The sequence below is a fragment of the Cnephaeus nilssonii genome, assembly GCF_951640355.1.
Source record: "Cnephaeus nilssonii genome assembly, chromosome: 14".
Taxonomy (NCBI): Eukaryota; Metazoa; Chordata; class Mammalia; order Chiroptera; family Vespertilionidae; genus Cnephaeus; species Cnephaeus nilssonii.
Genome location: NC_137085.1, coordinates 5,082,151 through 5,102,056, shown reverse-complemented (window position 1 = coordinate 5,102,056; position 19,906 = coordinate 5,082,151). Strand labels below are relative to the sequence as shown.

At 56.3% G+C, this 19,906-nt stretch overlaps 3 protein-coding genes across 8 annotated transcripts in view; 2 read left to right on the top strand and 1 right to left on the bottom strand.

Annotated features, from left to right (window-relative positions):
- The first annotated feature begins 26 nt into the window (after window positions 1–26).
- PHYHD1 (phytanoyl-CoA dioxygenase domain containing 1) lies at window positions 27–14,285 on the top strand. Of its 6 annotated transcripts, none has more exons than XM_079790862.1 (12): window positions 27–2,644; window positions 3,081–3,165; window positions 5,609–5,767; window positions 8,359–8,494; window positions 8,621–8,668; window positions 10,228–10,283; window positions 10,369–10,431; window positions 11,031–11,052; window positions 12,554–12,682; window positions 12,777–12,893; window positions 13,527–13,653; window positions 13,758–14,285. In XM_079790862.1, exons 2-12 carry the CDS (start codon window positions 3,133–3,135, stop codon window positions 13,801–13,803), a joined length of 936 nt encoding a protein of 311 aa, XP_079646988.1. In that variant the 5' UTR covers window positions 27–2,644; window positions 3,081–3,132; the 3' UTR covers window positions 13,804–14,285. The 6 variants fall into 6 exon arrangements, with proteins under 6 accessions (XP_079646988.1, XP_079646990.1, XP_079646987.1 ...); XM_079790863.1 differs by lacking the exon at window positions 27–2,644 and adding an exon at window positions 4,181–4,599 and having other exon boundaries at window positions 3,047–3,165; XM_079790864.1 differs by lacking the exon at window positions 27–2,644 and having other exon boundaries at window positions 2,995–3,165; window positions 8,419–8,494.
- A 64-nt stretch (window positions 14,286–14,349) lies between these two features.
- Window positions 14,350–18,540, bottom strand: DOLK (dolichol kinase). The gene has a single exon (XM_079789586.1). It carries the CDS (start codon window positions 18,232–18,234, stop codon window positions 16,618–16,620), a length of 1,617 nt encoding a protein of 538 aa, XP_079645712.1. The 5' UTR covers window positions 18,235–18,540; the 3' UTR covers window positions 14,350–16,617.
- An 85-nt stretch (window positions 18,541–18,625) lies between these two features.
- Window positions 18,626–19,906, top strand: part of NUP188 (nucleoporin 188) — a 42,356-nt gene continuing 41,075 nt past the window's right edge. The window contains exon 1 of the mRNA XM_079790846.1: window positions 18,626–18,681. Within this exon, the coding sequence (XP_079646972.1) occupies window positions 18,650–18,681 (32 nt within the window). The 5' untranslated portion in view covers window positions 18,626–18,649. The remainder of the gene's footprint in view (window positions 18,682–19,906) is intronic.

The window sequence follows — 19,906 nt, the reverse complement described above, 5'->3', positions numbered from 1 at the left end:
AACTGCTGTTCTCACCGCCCGTGGACGGGAGCCGGACAGAGCACCTGCTGGTGTTGGGCGTGGGCCCGGCCATGGGTTCCACAGCCAGCACGCGCGCTGTCGGCAGGGTGCCTGTGGTTGGGGGCCCTCATGAGCTTTGCCCGGGGGGGCGGGGGGCGGGGAAGGGCACCGAATGGGAGCCAGTCGTCTCAGGCCGTGTCCCAGCGCCGTCACCTGCAGGAAGCTGGGCAGAGGCCTTCCTTCCCGTGGCCTCCTCATCCTCATCGGTACAATGGGAACTTCCTCCCTGCGCTCTCCTAGGTTCTTGTCATCCCAACAGCCAGTCCCCAGGGCTCGGCAGAGGTGGGGCTGAAGTGACCCTGGGCCCTCAGTGACCTCGGGGGCCTGCCGAAGGTGCTGGGGTCAAGGGCAGAGGCTTAGGGCTGCCCTCAGACCTTAGTGCTGCTATTCTGATGTGAGGCCTCAGTTTCCTCATCTGTGAAAGGGTGGGGTTGCAGGATTGTTCTGAGGCTGACTCATGATAATGATGCAGGTGAGGGGGGGTGGGGTTCACAGAGGGCCTTGCAGCTGGAACCCAGTAAAGGACCTTTGCCTCTGGACCAGTGAGGCTTGTGCTGGGCGGACATGGGGCCCTGGGGCCGGGGTCTTTTGGTGAAGAAGAAAGGGCGTTGTGTCTGACCTTGGCCTTAGTGATGAGGCCTTGGGCACCTCCCCTAGCACAGGCCAGAGTCTGTCCTTGCTCCAAGGGCTATAACCTGCCCTCCGCCCCCGCCCCCCCCACCCCCGCCCCAGGTAACCTCAGGACGAGCCAGGGCTTTTCTTCCTCTCTGGCCCTGACACTGGCTGTCTGACTGGGAGGCTGAGCAGCTGGGCGAGGGCCCCACCTGAGTCTCTACTCCATTGTGAGTGGAGGTCCTCCCCGCACTCTGGTCTGGCCGCTCCCTACCCTCCCACGCCTGCCCCCAGCGCTGGGGCCGCCCAGTGTCCAGAGCAGGAGAGTTTGATCTGGAGCTGGTTAGCTTTTGGAGAAAACAAACACCACCCACCCACTGCTCAAAACCTGAGCAGGCCCTAGCCAGTTTGGCTCGGTGGATAGAGCGTCGGCCTGTGGACTGAAGGGTCCCAGGTTTGATTCCGGTCAAGGACACATGCCCGTGTTGCAGGCTCGATCCCCAGTGTGGGGCGTGCAGGAGGCAGCCGACCGGTGATTCTCTCTCATCATTGATGTTTCTGTCTCTCTCTCCCTTTTCCTTCCTCTCTGAAATCAATAAAAATATATTTTTTAAAAAATTTTTTAAGTAAAAAAAAAATCTGAGCAGAATAAATGAACAAATCTCAGGAGACCCAGTTCCTCCCCCTCCCCCCGCCCGCCAGGATTCTCCACTTAAAACCCAGTGGTTGTCTTTTCTCTGATTGCAATAGCAGTTTGGAAAATTTGGGGGAAATTCAAAAAATAAAAACGCCCCACATCCTACCCAGAACAGCCCCGCGAACCTTTGGTGAATAGTGGTAGGCATTTATTAAGTGCCAGGCCCGTGCCAAGCTCTGTTAGCGGTTAAGTATTCGTCTTCCTCCTTACAAGAGAGGGACTTCTGCTCTCCCCAAGTTACAGGTGGGGAGAGTAAGGCCGGGCATGGATGGCGCCCAGGCTGCCCCTGAGGTTCCAGGGGAGCTGTTAGGCCCTCACGGTGGCCCTCACTGCACTCCTGGCACATGTCTATCCACAGGGTGGCTGATCGAAGGGGCCAGGCTAGCGAGTGAGCCGAGTATCTCCCATATGGTTCCGCCACCTCCCCTCCCCTCCCAGCCTAACCCTGCGAACCTCTTGTCCCTCCAGCCCCCGGAGCTGGCGGGGCTCCCCCTCCCCCGCCCTCCTAGGGAGGCTGGGGCCAAGCAGCTGCTCCCAGTGCGGTGCCCAGGAAACAAAGTTGGACTCTGGGCCAGGGCTCCTGAGGGCCGAGCTGTGTCCCTGCACTCACTCCCGAGACGCTCTGTCCCTTGGCCATTCAGAAAGCATCATTTCAGGGAAGGCCAGTGGCCGGTTTTTCAGAAGCTGCAGCCAGAACGGCCCTGTGTGCGGCTGAGCAGGGCTGGCTAGGAGGGTGGGTGTGCATGCTGTTCGGACCCCTGGCCGCCACTGTGCCAGCCTGGCTTGAGACCCCAAGCTCCTTGGGCCTGGAGGTGGGCAACAGGAACCGTGGCTCTCATTCTGCAGACCCAGGCCCCCACTCTCTAGCCTCTTCCTCCTTTTTAAAAAAAATATTTTTATTGATTTCAATGAGGGAGAGAGAAATAGAACCATCAATGATGAGAGAGAGAGAGTCATGGATCAGCTGTCTCCTGCACCACCCTCCCCTTCCCCCCACTGGGGATCAAGCCCGCAACCCAGGCATGTGCTCTGACCGGGAATCTAACCATAAGTCTACACTCAACCACTGAGGCATGCCAGCCAGCTGGGCTACCTCTTGCTCCTCCTAAGATTCCCCTTATCTCTTACCTTCCTGTTAGCTGCAGACTGATCTACACACTCCCTCCCATAAACCTCCCAGCACCTGGAGTCTCGAGCTGGGAGGGGCCCAGACAGTCCCCTGAAGAGACCTCTTCCACCTTCCGCCTTGGGATGCGGTCAGCCAGGGCAGGTCTGGTGAGCACGTCCCCCAGGCCTCCACCCTCCCTCCCCAGAGGATGCGGGTGGGCCTGGGGACTTGGGTCACAATTAGTGGTGGCACCTGGGCTGGCCCTCAGGTGTCCTCTTGTCTGCCCAACTTTTTCGCCCAGATACCTCTTGAATTCAACTTCTGGGCACCTGTAAGCAGCCAGCCCCAGGGAGGGCGGTGGGGGGCGGGCAGGAAAAACCTTGAAGGAGATCAGAAAGGGTTAATCCTGGATTAGCTGGGAAGATGGACCCCTCTAGGCACAGAAGTCAGAGGGAGCCTAAAAATACTGGGGTTTAGGCCCAGGCTGGTCTGGGGTGGGGGGAGGAGGGGGCAGGGATTGAGTTTCCTCTGGGTAGGGAATGGTTAAGCCCTGGGCCTCCCAGGCTCTATCCACTCTCCCCTCCTGACCTTTTTCCTCTCCAGCCTTGGGCACAGCACCAGCGCTGAGAGCCACCGACCGCTCAGCCTCGTCCTCATGGCCTGCCTGAACGCCGCGCAGCTCCAGAAGGTAGGGGCCTGCGGGGGGGGGGGGGGGGGGGGGGCAGGGAGGATTGGGTAAGAGTGGGAAGACCCTCTAGACTGGACGGAAAGTACCCCCAGTCCCGAGAACAACCCCATCCCCTGCCAATTTTCAACAGAGGAAACTGAAGGCAGAGTGGTCGGTTCCCCCCATGATCTCTAACTTCTGAACACAAAGCCTGGCGTCCAGACCACAGGCCCAGGGTGGGATGGGAATGTGTGCATATGTGACCGAAACCCATAATAAGGCGCCGGGATCCGCCAGTCCCGGGCTGCCCGGATCTGGGCCTGCGATTCGGGGGCGGGGCCGCCCCGGGGTCATTGTCTCTCAGAGCCCTGCTTGGGTGCCAGGGTCCAATGTACTTTAAACACAAAAGCCTAGCTCATGGGAATTAGAGAGACACAGTCTTTTAAATAACACGACCCTTGTTGTTTGTTCCTAATGACAAGAGAAAAGTGCAGAAAGATACAGAAGGGCTCAAAAGAAAATTTAAAACCACGCCATCAATTCTTACGCTGGCACAATATTTTGGTACACAGCGTATACCGCCGTCGAATCTTTATAAGGCCCATGGTGATAGTTAGGAATTATTGCTTATTGAGCCCTTGCCATATGCCCAAGTTCTCACAGTGGCTAGGATACTCATTAGCATTTGGCTTTTTTTCCCCCATCAGGAACATATTTCCATGTCAGTAAATATTTTTCTACCACATGATGTTTTTCAGATGTTGTGTCCCAGACAGACTGACCGTACTTGGTTGAACAGATCCCTTTGTGCTGAGCATTTAGGTTATTTCTGATTCATTGCTGTCACTAAACAAGCCTCAGTGACACCCCCACACATTCACCTTTGCTCCCCTATTTGATAATCCTCCGACTTCTTTTTATTTATTTATTTTAAATTCACACTCAAGAATATGTTTAGAGAGAGGAAAGGAGAGAGAAACATCAGTTGGTTGCCTTCCCAAACTTGCCCTGACCAGGGATCGAACCTGCAACCTAGGTATGTGCCCTGACTGGGAACCGAACCCACAACCTCTTGGTGTACTTGGCTCCAACCAACTGAACCACCCCGCCAGGGCCCTCCAACGTCTTATCTCAAGAATGCTAGCACTGTGTCTGCCGGATCTCGGGTATGCAGTTAGCTGCGGGTGACCCAGTTCCCAGGGGGGTGGTTTTTGGCTTGATTCTGAGATGAGGATTAAGTTTCCATCATGCAGAGCTGCCCAGAGACTGAAGGGCCCGTGGTGGGTGGGCACAAATGTCCCAACACCCTGTTGTGCATGGGAGGCAGAACTGAGCGTCCATGGAGGAGGGAATGGGGGTCAGTAATTGGACATCGGACACCTCACAGGGGTTCAGGAGGTGACTTCCAATGCCCCTATTCAGGCGACGACTTCATATCTGCCATCAAACATGCAGGTACTCTTTCCTACCTCCATAGCCTCAGAATGAAAGGACCGGGGCAAATCAGAGCAAGCCAAGGGTTTTAATGCCCAGCTGCACTCATGCCAAAGCCCAGCGCCCTGCGTGGCCTGGCCCCTGCCATCCTCCCCGCTCCCTTCCAGCTCTCCCCCACTCTGCACCATCACCATCGGGTCCCCTTTCCTCATGTTTCTGTGTTTCTCTCGTGCTCAGGGTTTCACACATCCTGCCTCCCTTCCCTGGAGTGCTCCTCCCTGTCCCTCCCACGCCCATTATCCTGCTGGTCCCTTTAAATGTCACTTCCTCAGGGCTGCTGCCCTGAGACCTCCCGTCCTCCCCATCTGGTTTCCATTAGACCCTTTTTCCTTTAGTTCTAGAACTGCCCTCTTCCTCCTGGCTCTCCCCCGTGTGCGGCTTGTTCCCATCAGCCTCCTTTGCTGGACTGGAAGCTCCGGGAAGGCAGGCATCCTGGCTGGTTTCTTGTCACTGAATCTCCAGCCGCTAAAACCGTGTTTGGTACACAGTATGTGCTCCACCCATTATCACGTGAACGAGGTTATCTTCCCCCGTGATCCAAGCTCACTGGACCACTGGACGGGGAAGGGGGACACCTTGCCTCTCCCTTCCTCCTTCCATCATTCCAGAGAGAGGAAGGGAGAGGGAAAGAGGGAGAGAAACACCAGTGAGAGAGAAACATCGACCCACTGCCTCCCGCAGGCCCCCACTGGGGATCGAGCCCGCAACCCGGGCATGTGCCCTGACTGGGAATCGAACCCGTGACCTTTTGGTTCATGGGTCAACACTCACCAGCTGAGCTACACTGGCTGGGCCATTCCAGCCAATATGGACTGCTCCTCACTGGGGGCCGAGCACTGTGGCCAGGGTCGGGGACAGAGCAATAGACCGGACACTTGGTCCTGCCTTCACATAGTTTGGGGGAGAGGTCCAGTCAGTTCTCGTAAAGGATGTCTGAGGGCGGGGAGCCTGAGCCCCTTCCTGCCTGTAGTTCCAGGAGGATGGATTCCTGGTGCTGGAAGGATTCTTGTCTGCAGACGAGTGTGTGGCCATGCAGCAGAGGATTGGTGAGATAGTGGCCGAGATGGATGTCCCGCTGCACTGCCGCACAGAGTTTTCCACCCAGGAGGAGGAGCAGCTGCGAGCGCAGGTAGGTGCCTGGGGCAGGTGAAGATGCCATCGGGTCTTTGATGGGGGCTCAGTCCCCAGCCAGAGCAGCAGCCTGGAGGCCCTCGGCTCATTCTGAAAACAAATCAGGCCCCAGCCTTCCATGTGCCAGGCTCCAGGCTAAGTGTCCTATATGCATAGTTCCTCCATTCCTCAGTATGAATGTCGAAGGCCAGCGTTATTGTCCCCATTTGACAGGTGGGGAAAATGAGGCTTGGCCCAAACCACTGGAGGGATTTTAACCCTGGTCTGTCTGATACCAAATCCATGCAGTTCACTGCTCTGCCCTTTTCCTTAGTAGCTCTCCAGTCTCAAAGGGCCTCCTGGTGGCCAGGGACCCAAAATGAGCCAGGTGATTCTGATGTGCCCACCTGTGTAGGGTTTATCCCCCAGTGAGACTTGGAACTCTGCCCGTTTCCCTCCAGTGACCTAATACCACTCAGTCCAGTTTGAGATGGGGAAGTTGAGACTTGGGGATTCGTCCACAGTTCTCTACCCAGCCCCCAAGCCAACGCTGTCTGTGGTCCAGGCCCCCTAATGGGCCTCACTCACACTCATGCTGAGGAGCTGCTGCCACCTGGTGGGCATAAAGGGAATCACAATGGCCGAAGCCATGCAACCAACAGGACAAGGACTTGAGGAAAAGGGTTACAGAATGATAATTTCCTCTAAAAGGTTAGTTTCCTTTGTCAGCACTCCAGCCTTCTGCTTGGGGAAAGCAGAGATGGGGTTCCTGTGTCCAGTGTCACCTAAAGGCTGCCAGGAGTGAGGGGGCTAAATCCTGTGCTCTCCAAGCTGCCTTCTAGAATGCTCCAGAGACCAGTGAGGGGCGGGGATGGAGGACAGGAGAAGCAAGTGCATATACTAGTATCTTGGCTTATAACGCTTGAACGCTTGCGAATAGCTCAGCACAGCGCCTGGTACTCAGTAAACCCTCCATATTCAGTACAGATCTTGTGAATGACTTTGAAATTAAAAATAAGGTGAGCCCGGCCAGTGTGCTAGTTGGTTGAGCATCGTCCGTGCACCAGGAGGTCGCTGGTTCCATTCCCAGTCTGTGGGCTTGATCCCCAGTAGGAGGTGTACAGGAGGCAGCCAATCAGTGTTTCTCTCTCATGCATGTCTCTTATCTCTCTCCCTTCCTCTCTCTGAAATCAATAAAAACATATTAAAATTTTAAAAAGTTGAGAGGGTGCCTGTCCAGTTCTCCCAGCTTACCTCCTCCAGCTCTCATTGTCTTTGAGTTATGTTACAACTCTAAGTTGTACAGAACTGGTAATGATGCACATAAGATAATTGTCTACAGAAATGGATATGAACTGGATCTAGCAGAATGCAGTTATTATTCAGTGCCCTGAACTGATTACAGTTATGCAGAATGCATTTATTGCCTGGTAGATAGGTCAGTTTTGCATCCATCTGTAAATTCGTTTCAGCATTTGTTATTGTCCGCATGTGCGTGGGTCAGGGCATGCTCATGGATTAATGAGTTAAGTAAAAATCTTTCACACATCTAGCATCATTACCTGCAATATCATTAATATCAATTATGCTTCCCTGACTTGTTTCCCTCCCCCTGATCCTGGTGCAGAGGAGCTAAGAATGTTGAAAAAAAAACACAACACAAAACCAAAAGCAACAAAATTTGTACTTTTCAGTGAGAAAGGCTTTGAAGGGGCCATGTAGACACGTGTAAAGCAGTGGCAGGAACCCACGTGTGGGGGTTGGTGCCACCCCACTCCACTCGTTTGCCGTGCAGAAAGGCAGGGAGGTGGCGGCCAAGGGTGGCTAAAGCCACAGGAAAACAAGGCACATCTTTCTGGAACATCATTTTCATATGATGCTAAGAAGTCGGAAACATGATATTAAAATTAACAGGGAGAGGTTATTAAGAACCTAGAAAAAGAACAGTAATCGCTCATATTCATCAAACATGTAGCCATGCCCTCGTGGAGTGTTCTCTATTTAGCAGCAGTAACTTTAACAAAAGCAGGTGCATGTCACTTAACGGCACTCCAAGGACTGACCTAGTGCTCTGTATATACCTGCTCATGATCCTTACAACCCCCCAGGAGCTAGGCGCCCTAATAGCAACTGTATCTCACGAGGAAATGAAGCACAGAGAGGCTCAGCAACGTGGTTATAGTCACACAGCCAGTCAGCGGCAGAGCTGGGATTTCAGCCCAAGTATTCTAGCTCCAGGGTCTGTGCTGTCCCCTGCTATAAGACTCAGCCTCTACCTCAAGCCTCCAGCAATCCCTGGAGGTCAGTTCTGCTATTACTCCCCTTTGCATGAGGAAACGGAGGCTCTGAGAGGTACCACAAGCGGCCCCACCTATCTGGGCACCAGGCCGGTTTGATTCCAGCGCCTGTTAGGAATCACACCATATCGAGGTTGAGTCATGTGACTTACTAAGAGGTTTCCAAGAAATGTCATGCTTGTAGCTCCCAGCTGAGCTCCCAGGCCCTTGGGGTTGCCATTCACTTCTGCCTCGGAGGGCAGGTTTGGGGCGCACCAGGGGGTCGCTAGCCCTGTGGGTGGGAAGCATGGGAGCCCTCTTCCTTCCTCGCCAGGCGGCCTCTGACCCCGCGATGCGATGCTCGCTCAGCCCCCCTGATGGCCCCCCTCCACAGGGCAGCACAGACTATTTCTTGAGCAGCGGCGACAAGATTCGATTCTTCTTTGAGAAAGGCGTTTTTGACAAGAAAGGTTCGGAGCTGGGGCCCTAGGGGTGGGGTACACTGGACTCGGGTATCTGCCCCCAGGGCGGGTGGATGCTACCCAGCGGAAGCTGGACTCTAGCTCTTCAGCCCGTACCTGTTCCTTGTGCCACAGGAAATTTCCTGGTCCCCCCGGAGAAAGCCATCAACAAGATTGGCCACGGTAAGCAGGCACCTTGGGGAAAGGACCCGAGTAAACTGAGGCCTGGGGGGTTTAGGGGCGTCACCCAGAGCAAGCAGTAGGTTAGTGGCCCAGCAAGTGGCATTTCTGACAGCAGCGCCCCCTGCTCCTCTGCACCTTGTGATGCTAATCACATGGCACTGGGAAGGGGGGTCCACAGAGGCGCCCCCCCCAAGATGGGCATAGGCAGACCCCTCAGCTCCCCTGGCCTGGGGATGATCCAGGCCCTGGGCATGGGGCTCCTGGGTCCCACTGCTTCCTGGACTCTCCTTAAGGAGCACCTAACCTGCTCACACGGTCCCTGTTCTGAGACCCCAAACCACGCCAGGAAACGGGTGGTTTCGGTTTGGTTTTCAGTATGATACATTAGAATTTATTTTGTAGACTGCTTATTACTGTTTTATTTTAATCCTCCCCTGAGAAAATGCTTTTGTTGATTTTTAGAGAGAGAGGAAGGGGGAGAGGGAGAGAAACATTGATGTGAGAGAGAAACATCAATCCGTTGCCTCCCATATGTGCCCTGACCTGGAATCGAACCCGCAACCTTTTGGTGTATGAAACGCTCCAACCAACTTAGTCACCTGAGCAGGGCTATATTGCTTATTTTTTTAAAAATATTTTTTATTGATTTTTTTTTTTACAGAGAGGAAGGGAGAGGGATAGAAAGCCAGAAACATCGATGAGAAACATCGACCAGCTGCCTCCCGCACACCCCCCACCGGGGATGTGCCCGCAACCAATGCACATGCCCTTGACCGGAATCGAACCTGGGACCCTTCAGTCCGCAGACCGACACTCCATCCACTGAGCCAAACGGGTTTCGGCAATATATTGCTTATTTTTAAACTTGAAGTTATATCATCGTAATTTTGTAAAACATTGTCATAAAATACATATAACATAAACTTTACCGTTGTAACAATTTTGAAGTGTACAACTGAGTGGCATTAAGTACATTCAACCCTCACTTTTTAAAAATTGAGGTATAATTGACATATAACATTTCTCACACAGAGACAGACAGACACACACACACACTGATTTTTGATTTTTTTGTAACAACACAGCCAATAATGAGAGGAGTGACTGAGTGCAGGCCCTGGGCTGAGGTTGCATGAGTTAGCCCTGAGAGTCCTAGGCAGCATGGGAGGCAGGGCGGGCCTTCTAGTCCCATTGTGCAGAGGAGCACACTGGGGCTTATAGGAGAGAAGCCACATGGAGTGAGTGGCACTACTGAGACTGTCACCACGTGATGGGCCCCTGGGAGCCCTTTGTCCTCTGAGGAGTGGGGAGTCAGGGCTGGAGTGATTCTCAGATGTCTGGAAGGTCAAGAATAAGGTCATGGGTGGAATGGGACCTGTGATGGGGTGAGGTTGTCTGTGGGGCCCACTCCTTGGTTATAAATAAGCAGAAAGCTTAATGCACACAAAATCAGTGAGAACGAGACCGAGTCTGGATGGCCAGGGCTAGGCGTGTGTGTGTGGGGGGGGGGGCGGTGTCAGGGCTGGGGACTGGCCCATCAGCCCACCTCTGTCCTGCAGCTCTGCACGCCCGTGACCCTGTCTTCAAGTGTGTCACACACTCCCCCAAGATGCAGGTGAGCAGAGGTGGGGGCGAGGGTGGGTGGATAGGCCAGAAGTGAGTGTGGCTAGGCTGGCAGTATGACCTCTGCCCCCTTCCAGGCCTTGGCCAGAAGTCTGGGCCTCCAGATGCCTGTGGTGGTGCAGAGCATGTACATCTTTAAGGTGAGCTCCCTGGCTTCCCCAGGCCTCAGTTTACCCTCCGTAAAATGGGCAGAATGCTCATACCAAGCACCTCCTTTTTGGGGGAGCCAAAAATGGCTTCCCAAGTTATTGTTAAGTTGGGGGAAGAGCATGTAAAATGGGTCTCTGGCTAAGGCACCTGGCATTTAGTTGGTGCTCAGTTAAAATGTGGTGGGAGGAGGGACGGGGATCCCTAGGACACCTCCTCCCTTTGGCTATTGAAATGCTCTGCTCCCAGCTTTCAAGACCCCGCTCAGTACCACCTCCTCCAAGAAGCCTTCCAGCTCCCTTGGGAAGAGGCACTGGCCTGGGTCCCGGCCTCCATGGCTGCCCCTCACCTCTGCCTCATGTTCCGTTGGGCGTGTGCCTGGTCAGCCTGGGAGTGCCCTGGAGGGCAGGGTGGTTTTCCTCTTTGCAGCCCTCCAGGGCCGGGCACACTGGAGGTGCTCCATAGATGGGTGCTGATGGGAAATCCTTGGAGGCAAACACCTGTGCCAGGGAAGAGCTTCCCACAAACTCCGAACGGCCGGCCCCTTCCCCCGCCCTCCTCTGGTCTCACCTGGCCTTCCTCTCTCTTGCAGCAACCTCACTTTGGCGGCGAAGGTGAGCCCAGGGCGGGCTGTATGCCCAGCAAAGGCCATGGGGGAGATCGGGGATGGTGGCTGCTGGGTCTTCGGAGGGAGGGAAGGCGCTTGCCGCGATGTCCGTGGGCCAAGGAAGAGAAGCCGCCTTCCGGTCCTTCCTGGAACAGTGGATCGGGGGGCATCCTGGAGCCCAGCACACTGGTTCCCGAACCTGGATGCACGCCTCGCTGGTTAAAACACAGATTCCAGGGCCCCTGTCCCTGAGATCATGAGTCAGCAGGGCTGCCAGGGCCTGGGAATCCTGTGTTCCTAACAAATCCCCTGGAGTACCGACTCAGCATAGAAACGGATTCATTCCAACCCCCCTGGATGCACAGATACCCTTTACGGCCCACTTCTGCTCAGACACCTCCCGTGACGGGAGCCCACCCCCTCACAGGCAGCCCACTCCTTTCTTACAGGAGCCCAAGCCGGCCTCCTGTGACCACCTCCTCCATTCGATCAGGACTGTCCCTGACGATGGCCATTCCCTCCCCAAGTCCGGCACCCCCATTTCCTTCAGCCATTCCTCTCCAAATGTTCTGGGACGCCCCCATTAGGACACCGTCCTCTTGACATTGTCTGAATTGTCCGTGTGCCCCTTACAGTTTGGTGCTCAGAAAACACAGTTCCCCAGGAAGGGAGAGGAGAGGCTAGTACTGCTTCACTTGGTTGTTACCAAGACAACGGCCCTTTGGTCAGTGGTCCCCATCCTGACTGGGCCCCAGCACCGGGAGGGGTATTTATGGACGCTGTTAGTTGCCCCCCCCCACCCACACCCACACTTTGTGCTCAACTCCCCAGACTTACACCACTGGGTGGAGTTAAATAGCAGCTACTTTTTTATTTTTTGTCAATCCTCACCCGAGGATATTTTTCCATTGATTTTTAGAGAGAGTGGAAGAGAGAGGGGGAGAGACAGAGAGAGAAACATTGATGTGAGAGAGACACACAACTGGTTGCCTCCCACAGAACCCTGACCAGGGATCCAGCCTGCAACCGAGGTACGTGCCCTTGACTGGAATCGAACCCGGGGTCCTTCAATCTGCGGGCCAACGCTCTATCTACCGAGCAAAACCAGCTAGTAGGGCAATAGCAGCTGCTTTTTATTTGTTTTTCCATCACCATTTATCCCCTCTATGTCCTCTTCCACATCCAATTAGCAGCTACCTTTTAGCAAGTAATTACAAGTGGTATCGGCACCTTTCACACATCATGAAACCCTCCAGCAATCCCATGAGGTACGTTAGTGTTGGGACCACTTTACAGTTTAGGAAATTGAAGCTTTGAGGTGGAATCTCTTGTTCTGTGTCTCCAGGCCAGGAGGCGGCAAAATTCTAACTGGTCCTGGGAAGGCGGGGCCTGGAGGGCTCGGAGAGGACAGGACGGGGGGGGGGGGGGGGGGGGGGTGGGGAGGGCGGGGGGGGGGAAGCCCGAGGTGAGGGGGGCCGGCTCCTCATGCCCCGGCGGGCCTGCTGCAGTCTCTTCTCACCAGGATGCCTCCTTCCTGTACACGGAGCCCCTGGGCCGGGTGCTGGGCCTGTGGATGGCGCTGGAGGACGCCACGCTGGAGAACGGCTGCCTGTGGTTCATCCCCGGCTCACACACCAGTGAGACACCTGTCTCCCTGCCCACTCATACCCCACCCGCACGGGAGAGGGACCTGGGAAAAAGAAAGACCACAGGCTCCATCTTGGTCTGCAGGTGGAGTGGCGAGGAGGATGGTCCGGGCCCCTGCTGGCTCGGTGCCTGGCACCAGCTTCCTGGGGTCGGAGCCAGCCCGGGATAACAGCCTCTTTGTGCCTACACCAGTGCAGAGAGGTAGGCGGGAAGGCAGGGCCCTGTGGCCTTGCCCGTGGGTCTCTGCTGGCCCTGAGCCCCCACTCACCGGAGTGCTGGGCAGTCACAGAACGGGAGGTCACTGGACACCGGGACACCGGGAAGCAGTGGATTAACACCAAGCCTCCCGATCAGACTAGACTCCGGATTCTGCTATTTCTGGGCGCTTTAGGCAAATGACCGAATCTCCCAGAGCCCGTTTCTCCAGGTGGGAAGTGGGGAAGCTGGTGAGATGTACCTAAGATGTCACACAGAACCTGTGTGGTACACAGCAAGTGCCCCCGATGCCAGCTCCTAGTGCCCCCTCTTCCTTTTGGAAAAGGGGAAACTGAGGTCCAACTCAGCCCTCACTGGCCAGAGAGCCCAGCTGACCAGCCCAGCTCTGCCTGGTTCTGCAAACACCACAGAAGGATGCCCTTGCGAAAGCTGGCCAAGGGCACAGGCCCCCCAGAAGGGACCGGATCCCGGGGAACCCGTGTCCCACAGCACAGCCTCAGCCCCCGGGCAGGCTGCAGGCCCTCATGATGAGAATGGATGGGGAGGTGAACAGGCCACAAAACTGCTTGGGCCTTGCAGGGCCCCGTGTCCCTTCTTGACCTGCTGCGTCCCTGCCAGGGGCCCTTGTCCTAATCCACGGAGAAGTGGTGCACAAGAGCGAGCCAAACCTCTCTGACCGCTCGCGCCAGGCCTACACTTTCCACCTCATGGAGGCCTCTGGCACCATCTGGAGCCCTGAGAACTGGTAGGTGGTAGGGAGGGTGTGTCCCAGTCCCCTAAAGAGGCCCTGGAGGCTGGGGGGGGGGGAGCGGTGATACTGATATCTCGAGGTCATCTCGTCTCCTGCAGGCTCCAGCCAACAGCTGAGCTGCCCTTTCCCCCACTGTACACCTAAAGGCTCCTGCAGGCCTGGGCACGGCCCCTCCCGGGAGGCGGTGGCTGCAGACACCAGCTGCAGCGGGAAGTCACACCTCTCCTCCTGAGCTTTCCTTCTGCCAGTGTCTGTGCCCCTTGGCCCTGCAGACAGGCGGGCAAGAAGAGGTGGCAGCCAGGCAGCGGGAACCCTCCCCGCTGCCCCAACACAAGCTCCCTGTAGAGGCGGCCTCTCGGCTACAAAAGGGTTCTGCCAGCTTCTTCCTCTTCTCTCCCCTCAGACAGAACACTATTACAGCGCAAGGCATTGAATAAAAATGACTTCCGAATGCAGCTTCTCGATCCTTCTTCCCCAAGCAGGCATGTTGCCAAAATGAGGGCCCTGCTGAAAACCATCCCACGTATCCCAGCCCTGCCTGGTGAGGTCTGTGACTTTCCTAACAAGTCACATTTAGTGGGCACTCGCTCACGGTGCTGAGCTTCACCTGCTGTGTCTCACTGAGTCCTCACCCCGATGGATGGACCTTCGAGGCAGGCGCTCTTGCCATCCACGTTCACAGGATGAGTGAGCTGTGCAGGTCACACAGCTGTTGAGTTGTTCAGCTCAGCCCGTGCGCCTCACCTTGCGGAGAGGGAAGACTATCAGGGCTGGGAATCTAGTCCCAGATTCTGGTCCTGGCTCTGTGACCAAGTACCTTCCTAACCTCAGGCCACGCCCTTCCTCTCTCTGGCCCTGACGGAGGGCCTCCATCGGTCCCTCCTGCTTGGGATTGGCTGGCAGGCAGCCAGACATTTTGCAGGAACAACTACCAAATCCAGACCCTGTTTAGCTGGGGTCTGGCCTGGAGATTGCAAATCAGGGGCTGCAGACCACAGATGTGTTTTGTCTGGGCCTTGGCATTTTTATTATTTAAAAAGTATTTTTATTTATTTCAGAGAGGAAGGGAGAGGAAGAGATAGAAACATCAGTGATGAGAGGGACTCATTGATCAGCTGCCTCCTGCACACCCCCTACTGGGGATTGAGCCTGAAACCTGGGCATGTGCCCTTGACCAGAATCGAACCCGGGACCCTTCAGTCCCCTGGCTGATGCTCTATCCACTGAGCCAAACCAGCTAGGGCACCTTAGCATTTTTATAAAAATTTCTTAAAATTGAGCGATTTCACAAAACAGTAAGATTTCTAAGCTTCCTTGAAAGAACAGGTCAACAGCACTGGGCCAGTGGGCTAGCATGCCGACAACTGGCTGGAGCCGACCCCTGGGAGACGCGTGCGCTCTCTGCATCCCACTTCCCCGTCCTCCGTCACTGCATTACCTGCCTGGCCTCGGTGGCCGTAGGAGTTTGTGCCCTTGTTTCCAGCCCCCACTGTATGCATGGACACGCCAAGGCACAAAGTCAGCGCCCTTTCCCGAGACCACAAGGAGGCGAGGCAAGGCCGCTGCTCTTCCCCGACGTTTTGCCACCTCCGGTAGCCAGCAGAAGGGAGTCAGAGAAGGAAGGGTTTGTCAAGTCTTTGAGCCCCAAAAGAATGTTCAATACTTTTCTGAGGGAAAGGACATGGCAGTCATCCCACGAGCTCCCCAGAGCTGCATTCCTGGCGTCTGGCCTTAGTGGGCCCAAGTTCTCACCTCCTCCTGCGGGCCCCTCCCTGCAAGGGTGGGTGAAAGTGGGGAGAAGTTGCTCTTCCCCCAGCCCTTCCTCACATGCAGCAAGCTCTTCCTAGCCCACATGGAGAAACCACATGCACTTGGCTATTTTCCCTTGGGTTCGTCTCCAAATAAAGCCAAGGTCACTCTGGTCTCCAAGGATAACCAACAGAAGTACAACCACTGGCTTGCTGGGAGGACTGGCCTTGGGTAGATGCACTTTCCCTTACTGACTGCTTATGCAGTGTGGGCCCCGGGCTGGATACTGTACACACCGCACCTGATTAAGATGAGAGCCTCACAACACCCTGTGAGGAAGGAGCAGGCTCTTATTCCCATCTTGCAGAGAATTGAGGCCCAGAATGGTGAAGCCAGTCACACAGTTAAGAAGTGGTACAGCTGCCTTGGCCAGTTTGGCTCAGTGGATAGAGCGTCGGCCTGCAGCCTGAAGGGTCTCAGGTTCGATTCCCGGTCAGGGCACATGCCTGGGTTGCGGGCTCAAAACCCAGTAGGGGGTGTGCTGGAGGCAGCTGATCAATGGTTCTCTCTCATCACTGATGTTTCTATCTCTCTCTCTCCCTTCCTCTCTGAAATCAATAAAAAATTATATATATTTTTAAAAGAAGTGGCACAGCCAAGGACTGACTAGTTTAGTTTGACACAGAGCCTGAAGTGTTAACCATTATGCAATATGGCCTCCAGTGTCCACTCCGGCCCCCTCTGAGGATTGCAAGATGAGAGGCAGGGCCCCATAGCACATGCAAGTCGAGTTGTTGCACCATCCTTTAAGCTCTTTTAAAAAATATATATATATTTTGATTTCAAGAGGGAGAGGCAGAGGGATAGAAACATCAATGATGAGAGAGAACCACTGATCAGCTGCCTCCTGCACAACCCCCCACTGGGGATCAAGTCCACAACCTGGGCATGTGCCCTGACCGGGATTCAAACTCCTGGTTCGTAAGTCGATGCTCAACCACTGAACCACACCAGCTGGGCTGTCTTTTTGCTTTTGAATATCAGCAAAACTAAAACCAGGAGAGCTTTAATTTTTATTTTGAATCTGAATCAACTGAAAAATCAAACCTGCTTCTCACCCCTTGCCTCTTTATGCCCAAGTGGCTGGCTGCTGTGGGGATCATTTGTTCTCTCCATGTCCCCGTTTCCTTCACCGCTGCTGCACAATAGCTAGGCCATCAGCAATATCAGGAGATAGAGAGGCAAAAGGAGATTGTCTATCTGCGTAGTGTATGCTTCTAGAAGGGACACTGTGCTGATGGACCCCAAAATCCAAGCATAACTGTGGTTTATGTCCACTTCATTGTCAAAGATTAAGATGAGAGCTACAGAAATGATCTGGGCAAATATAGATGTCATGGTCCCCTCGAACGTCTTTTTGGTTCCGGGCCAGCGGATTTCCCCCATGGTGCTGCCAAAGATGGAGGCCACGGTGTCACCCACACCCACAGCCAGGACGCCGGCATAGGGGACTAGGGCTCTCGCTCCTCCCAGGCTACCCGTCTCCGTACAGGGTCTGGGGATCAGCCAAATGGGAAGAGACATGCCCAGGAGTAGGTAGATGTGTGTCAGGATGAGCGGTCCGCTGTCTCGTTCATCCAGGAAGAGGGAGAGGAGGCTGCGCAGAGTGTGGCCCAGGGGCTTAATGCGGAAATAGCGCACGTACTCCAGGAAGATGAAGACTGCCAGACAGACAGTGGCGGCCACGTAGAGCAGGTGTCGGTCAAAGATGATCCCTGGGATGTAGGTGGCTACCACAATGAAGTGGAAATATTTCCGGGTAATGGTGGGGGCCTGGTGTTTCTTGGATTCAGAAGATGACCGCTTGGCATTCTGGTACAGTACCACCAGGCAGGCAAACGTGGCCAGCAGAGACCAGTAGGCTAGGAGGTAGATGCGGATTTCCGTCTGGAAGAGGAATTGAAAAAGCCAGAACAAGGGGTTCCTACGGATGAGCCGATAAAGCCAGGGCAGGGCCACGCCAAGGACCAGCACACAGGACATAAGGTGGAAGAAGATGGAGGAGACCCAGGTACCTGAGTCCGTGAAGGCAAAGATGCTGCTGAAGATGAGGCCCATGAGGACCATCCCTACCACTGCCACCAGCAGGAAGACGTCCACGGGGTCTCCCTGGCTTTCCGCCACAGTAAGGGAGCGCTTGATGAGCTGGTTGAGCGTGAAGCTGATGCCACCCAACACCAGCAGTGCCTCCCCAGGAGTGAAGCAGCGGGGAAGCAGGTACAGCAGGATCATGTTGAGGTAGACGAAGATCAACAGGACCTCCAGGACCTCTATGACCTCGCCCACCCTCAGGGAGTGCTTCATGATATACGTGATGACACATCCGGCCAAGCCCGAGATGACACAAGTGTTGGTGGGCAGGGGGCGAGTGATGCCCAGTGCTAACACTGATGAGAAGAAGGACACTGCCATGCCAGTGGCTGCCACCACGATTCCAAAGCGCTCGAAGTATGGGTTCCCAGCAGCCTGGCAGCGTTCCTTCATGACCAGTCCGAGCAAAGGCATGACCATCGAAGCGGGCAGCAGACCACTGTTGGCGGACATCCTGAACTGAAAGACGGCGCTTCCCTGCTGTAGCAGCCGGTCCCACTTGTACTGGACGTAGAAGGCCTGCACCGCCAGGGCCACGGCGCACCACGAGTACCGGTCCATCACCACGGCGTGAATGCTCAGCACCACGGCGAACACCACGGCCGCCTCGGCCAGCACCGACCCGCTCAGCGGAGCTCTAGTCTCTGGGGCCCGGGGCGCGCGCTGTCGGGTCATGTCTCTAGACCTGGGGCCCGGACAAAACGGGGTGACGAGGGACGCCTTGGACTTTGAGCCGCTCAAGCCCTGCCAGTCAGAGAGCCGCAGCTTCACGCGGCCAGCGCCTTCTCTCTTGGTTCTCCAGCGGAGAGGACGCACGCTCCACGGAAGGGCACTCTCTGACGCCTGGCAGCCGGCGCCCGGCCACCCTCCACCATCTCCCACCTACTGCGCAGAAGTTGCCACTCCGCCGTCTTCATCACAGCCTCGGCAGCCTCGGCCGCGGGATCTTAACCTCTCTCGGAGGTCGCCATCTTGGCTCCGCCCCGCCATCACGTGACGCAAAGCCCCGCCCACGCGCCCGTTTGGAGGCGAGCGGTCACGTGGGCACGGCGCTTGGGGGCGGGGCGGGAGCGCGCGCGGGCGCGCGAAGATGGCGGCTGCCGCCGGCGGTCTGTGTGTGAGGTGCGGAGCGGGCCGAGGCGGCTCGGGTGGCTGTGAGGCGTGGGCTCGAGGCGGAGTCGAAACGGGGCGGGAGTAGGGAGCGAGGTGCGGCGGCGGTAGCGGGGCGAAGCCCGGCCAGGTGAACGGGCGCCGAGACGGGAGGCGATTCCGTCCAAACGGTCCCCGCGCGCGGGGATCTGAGGCGACTTCTCCCAGAAGGGGGCCGGTGCCTCAGCCCTTCTCTCGGCGCCGGCCCCCGGCCTCCTCAGCCAGTCTCTTTCCCTTCCCTCCCTCTCCCCCAGGGCGCGCCCCTCGGCCCCCCACCGCCTCGCCACCGCGCTTCCTCGTCTGGCGTGACGCTCCTTCGAGGCGCGACGGGGCGCTTCGCGGTCGCCCGGGGGAGCCCCCGTTCGCTCCCCGGTCCCCCAGTGCTTCGTGTGGCGCCGCGCCACCGCCTGCAGTCACTGCCCTCTTTCCCCGCGCAGCCTTTCATTCATCCGTCTGTTCGCGTTCTCGGGCGACGGTTCCGTCACCCACCAGCCCAACTCCTGCAAGAGGTGCCAGGCACCGTGCGGGGCTCTGGGGACAGGAAGATGAAATACTAAAAAGAACCGCTCTCGTGGCGCTCTGGCGGGCGCAGACACTGGGGAGGCGCGTTCCGGGCGCCGAGTCCTCCGCGAGGCGCTCGTTTACAGCTGACTCACCGCCCAGCCGGGGCTGGCCGAGGGCGAGACGCGGGGGTTCCCCCCGGGGCCGCCGCGAAGCTCCGCGGTGCAGCTGGAAGGCGTCCGCGCTCCCTACCACCCTCCTCGGAGCACACGCCCCTGGCCAGCACTGTCCCCTGCTGTGGCCTTGCCCGCTGTGGCCTGGGCCCCCCGGAGAGCAGGTGGCCGGCTCTCGGCACACATTGCAGACGGATCGCCTTCTCTGACCCGCCTCCCTCACCTGCCAGCTGCTGGGACTGCTTTGGGGCTTGTGAGGACCAGTTGGCTTTTTCCTCCTCTGCTGCTTCACGTCAGCTCTTAGCCACAGGCAGCGTGGTGGTCACTGCGTCCTCCTTCCCGTCATCATTGTGGAGCTTGGGTGCAGTTTAGCTCCTGCAGGGTGAGGCGTGTTCTGAAATGAAAGAGAACAAGGGAAGAGAAGCGTGGGTTTGCATGAAAAATGCTTTGGTCGTCCTGGGAACCCTACCCAACTCGTACTGGAAGACGGAAGACATGACCCAAGGACTTCAGACGCTGCTCTG

What these genes read in the sequence shown, in the direction of transcription:
- DOLK (XM_079789586.1), bottom strand. Translation starts at nt 18,234, where the DNA reads ATGACCCGACAGCGCGCGCCCCGGGCCCCAGAGACTAGAGCTCCGCTG.
- PHYHD1 (XM_079790862.1), top strand. Translation starts at nt 3,133, where the DNA reads ATGGCCTGCCTGAACGCCGCGCAGCTCCAGAAG. An exon ending in ACGCCGCGCAGCTCCAGAAG is followed by an intron (nt 3,166 to 5,608) that starts GTAGGGGCCTGC and finishes TCCTGCCTGTAG; the next exon opens with TTCCAGGAGGATGGATTCCT. An exon ending in AGAGCATGTACATCTTTAAG is followed by an intron (nt 10,432 to 11,030) that starts GTGAGCTCCCTG and finishes TCTCTCTTGCAG; the next exon opens with CAACCTCACTTTGGCGGCGA.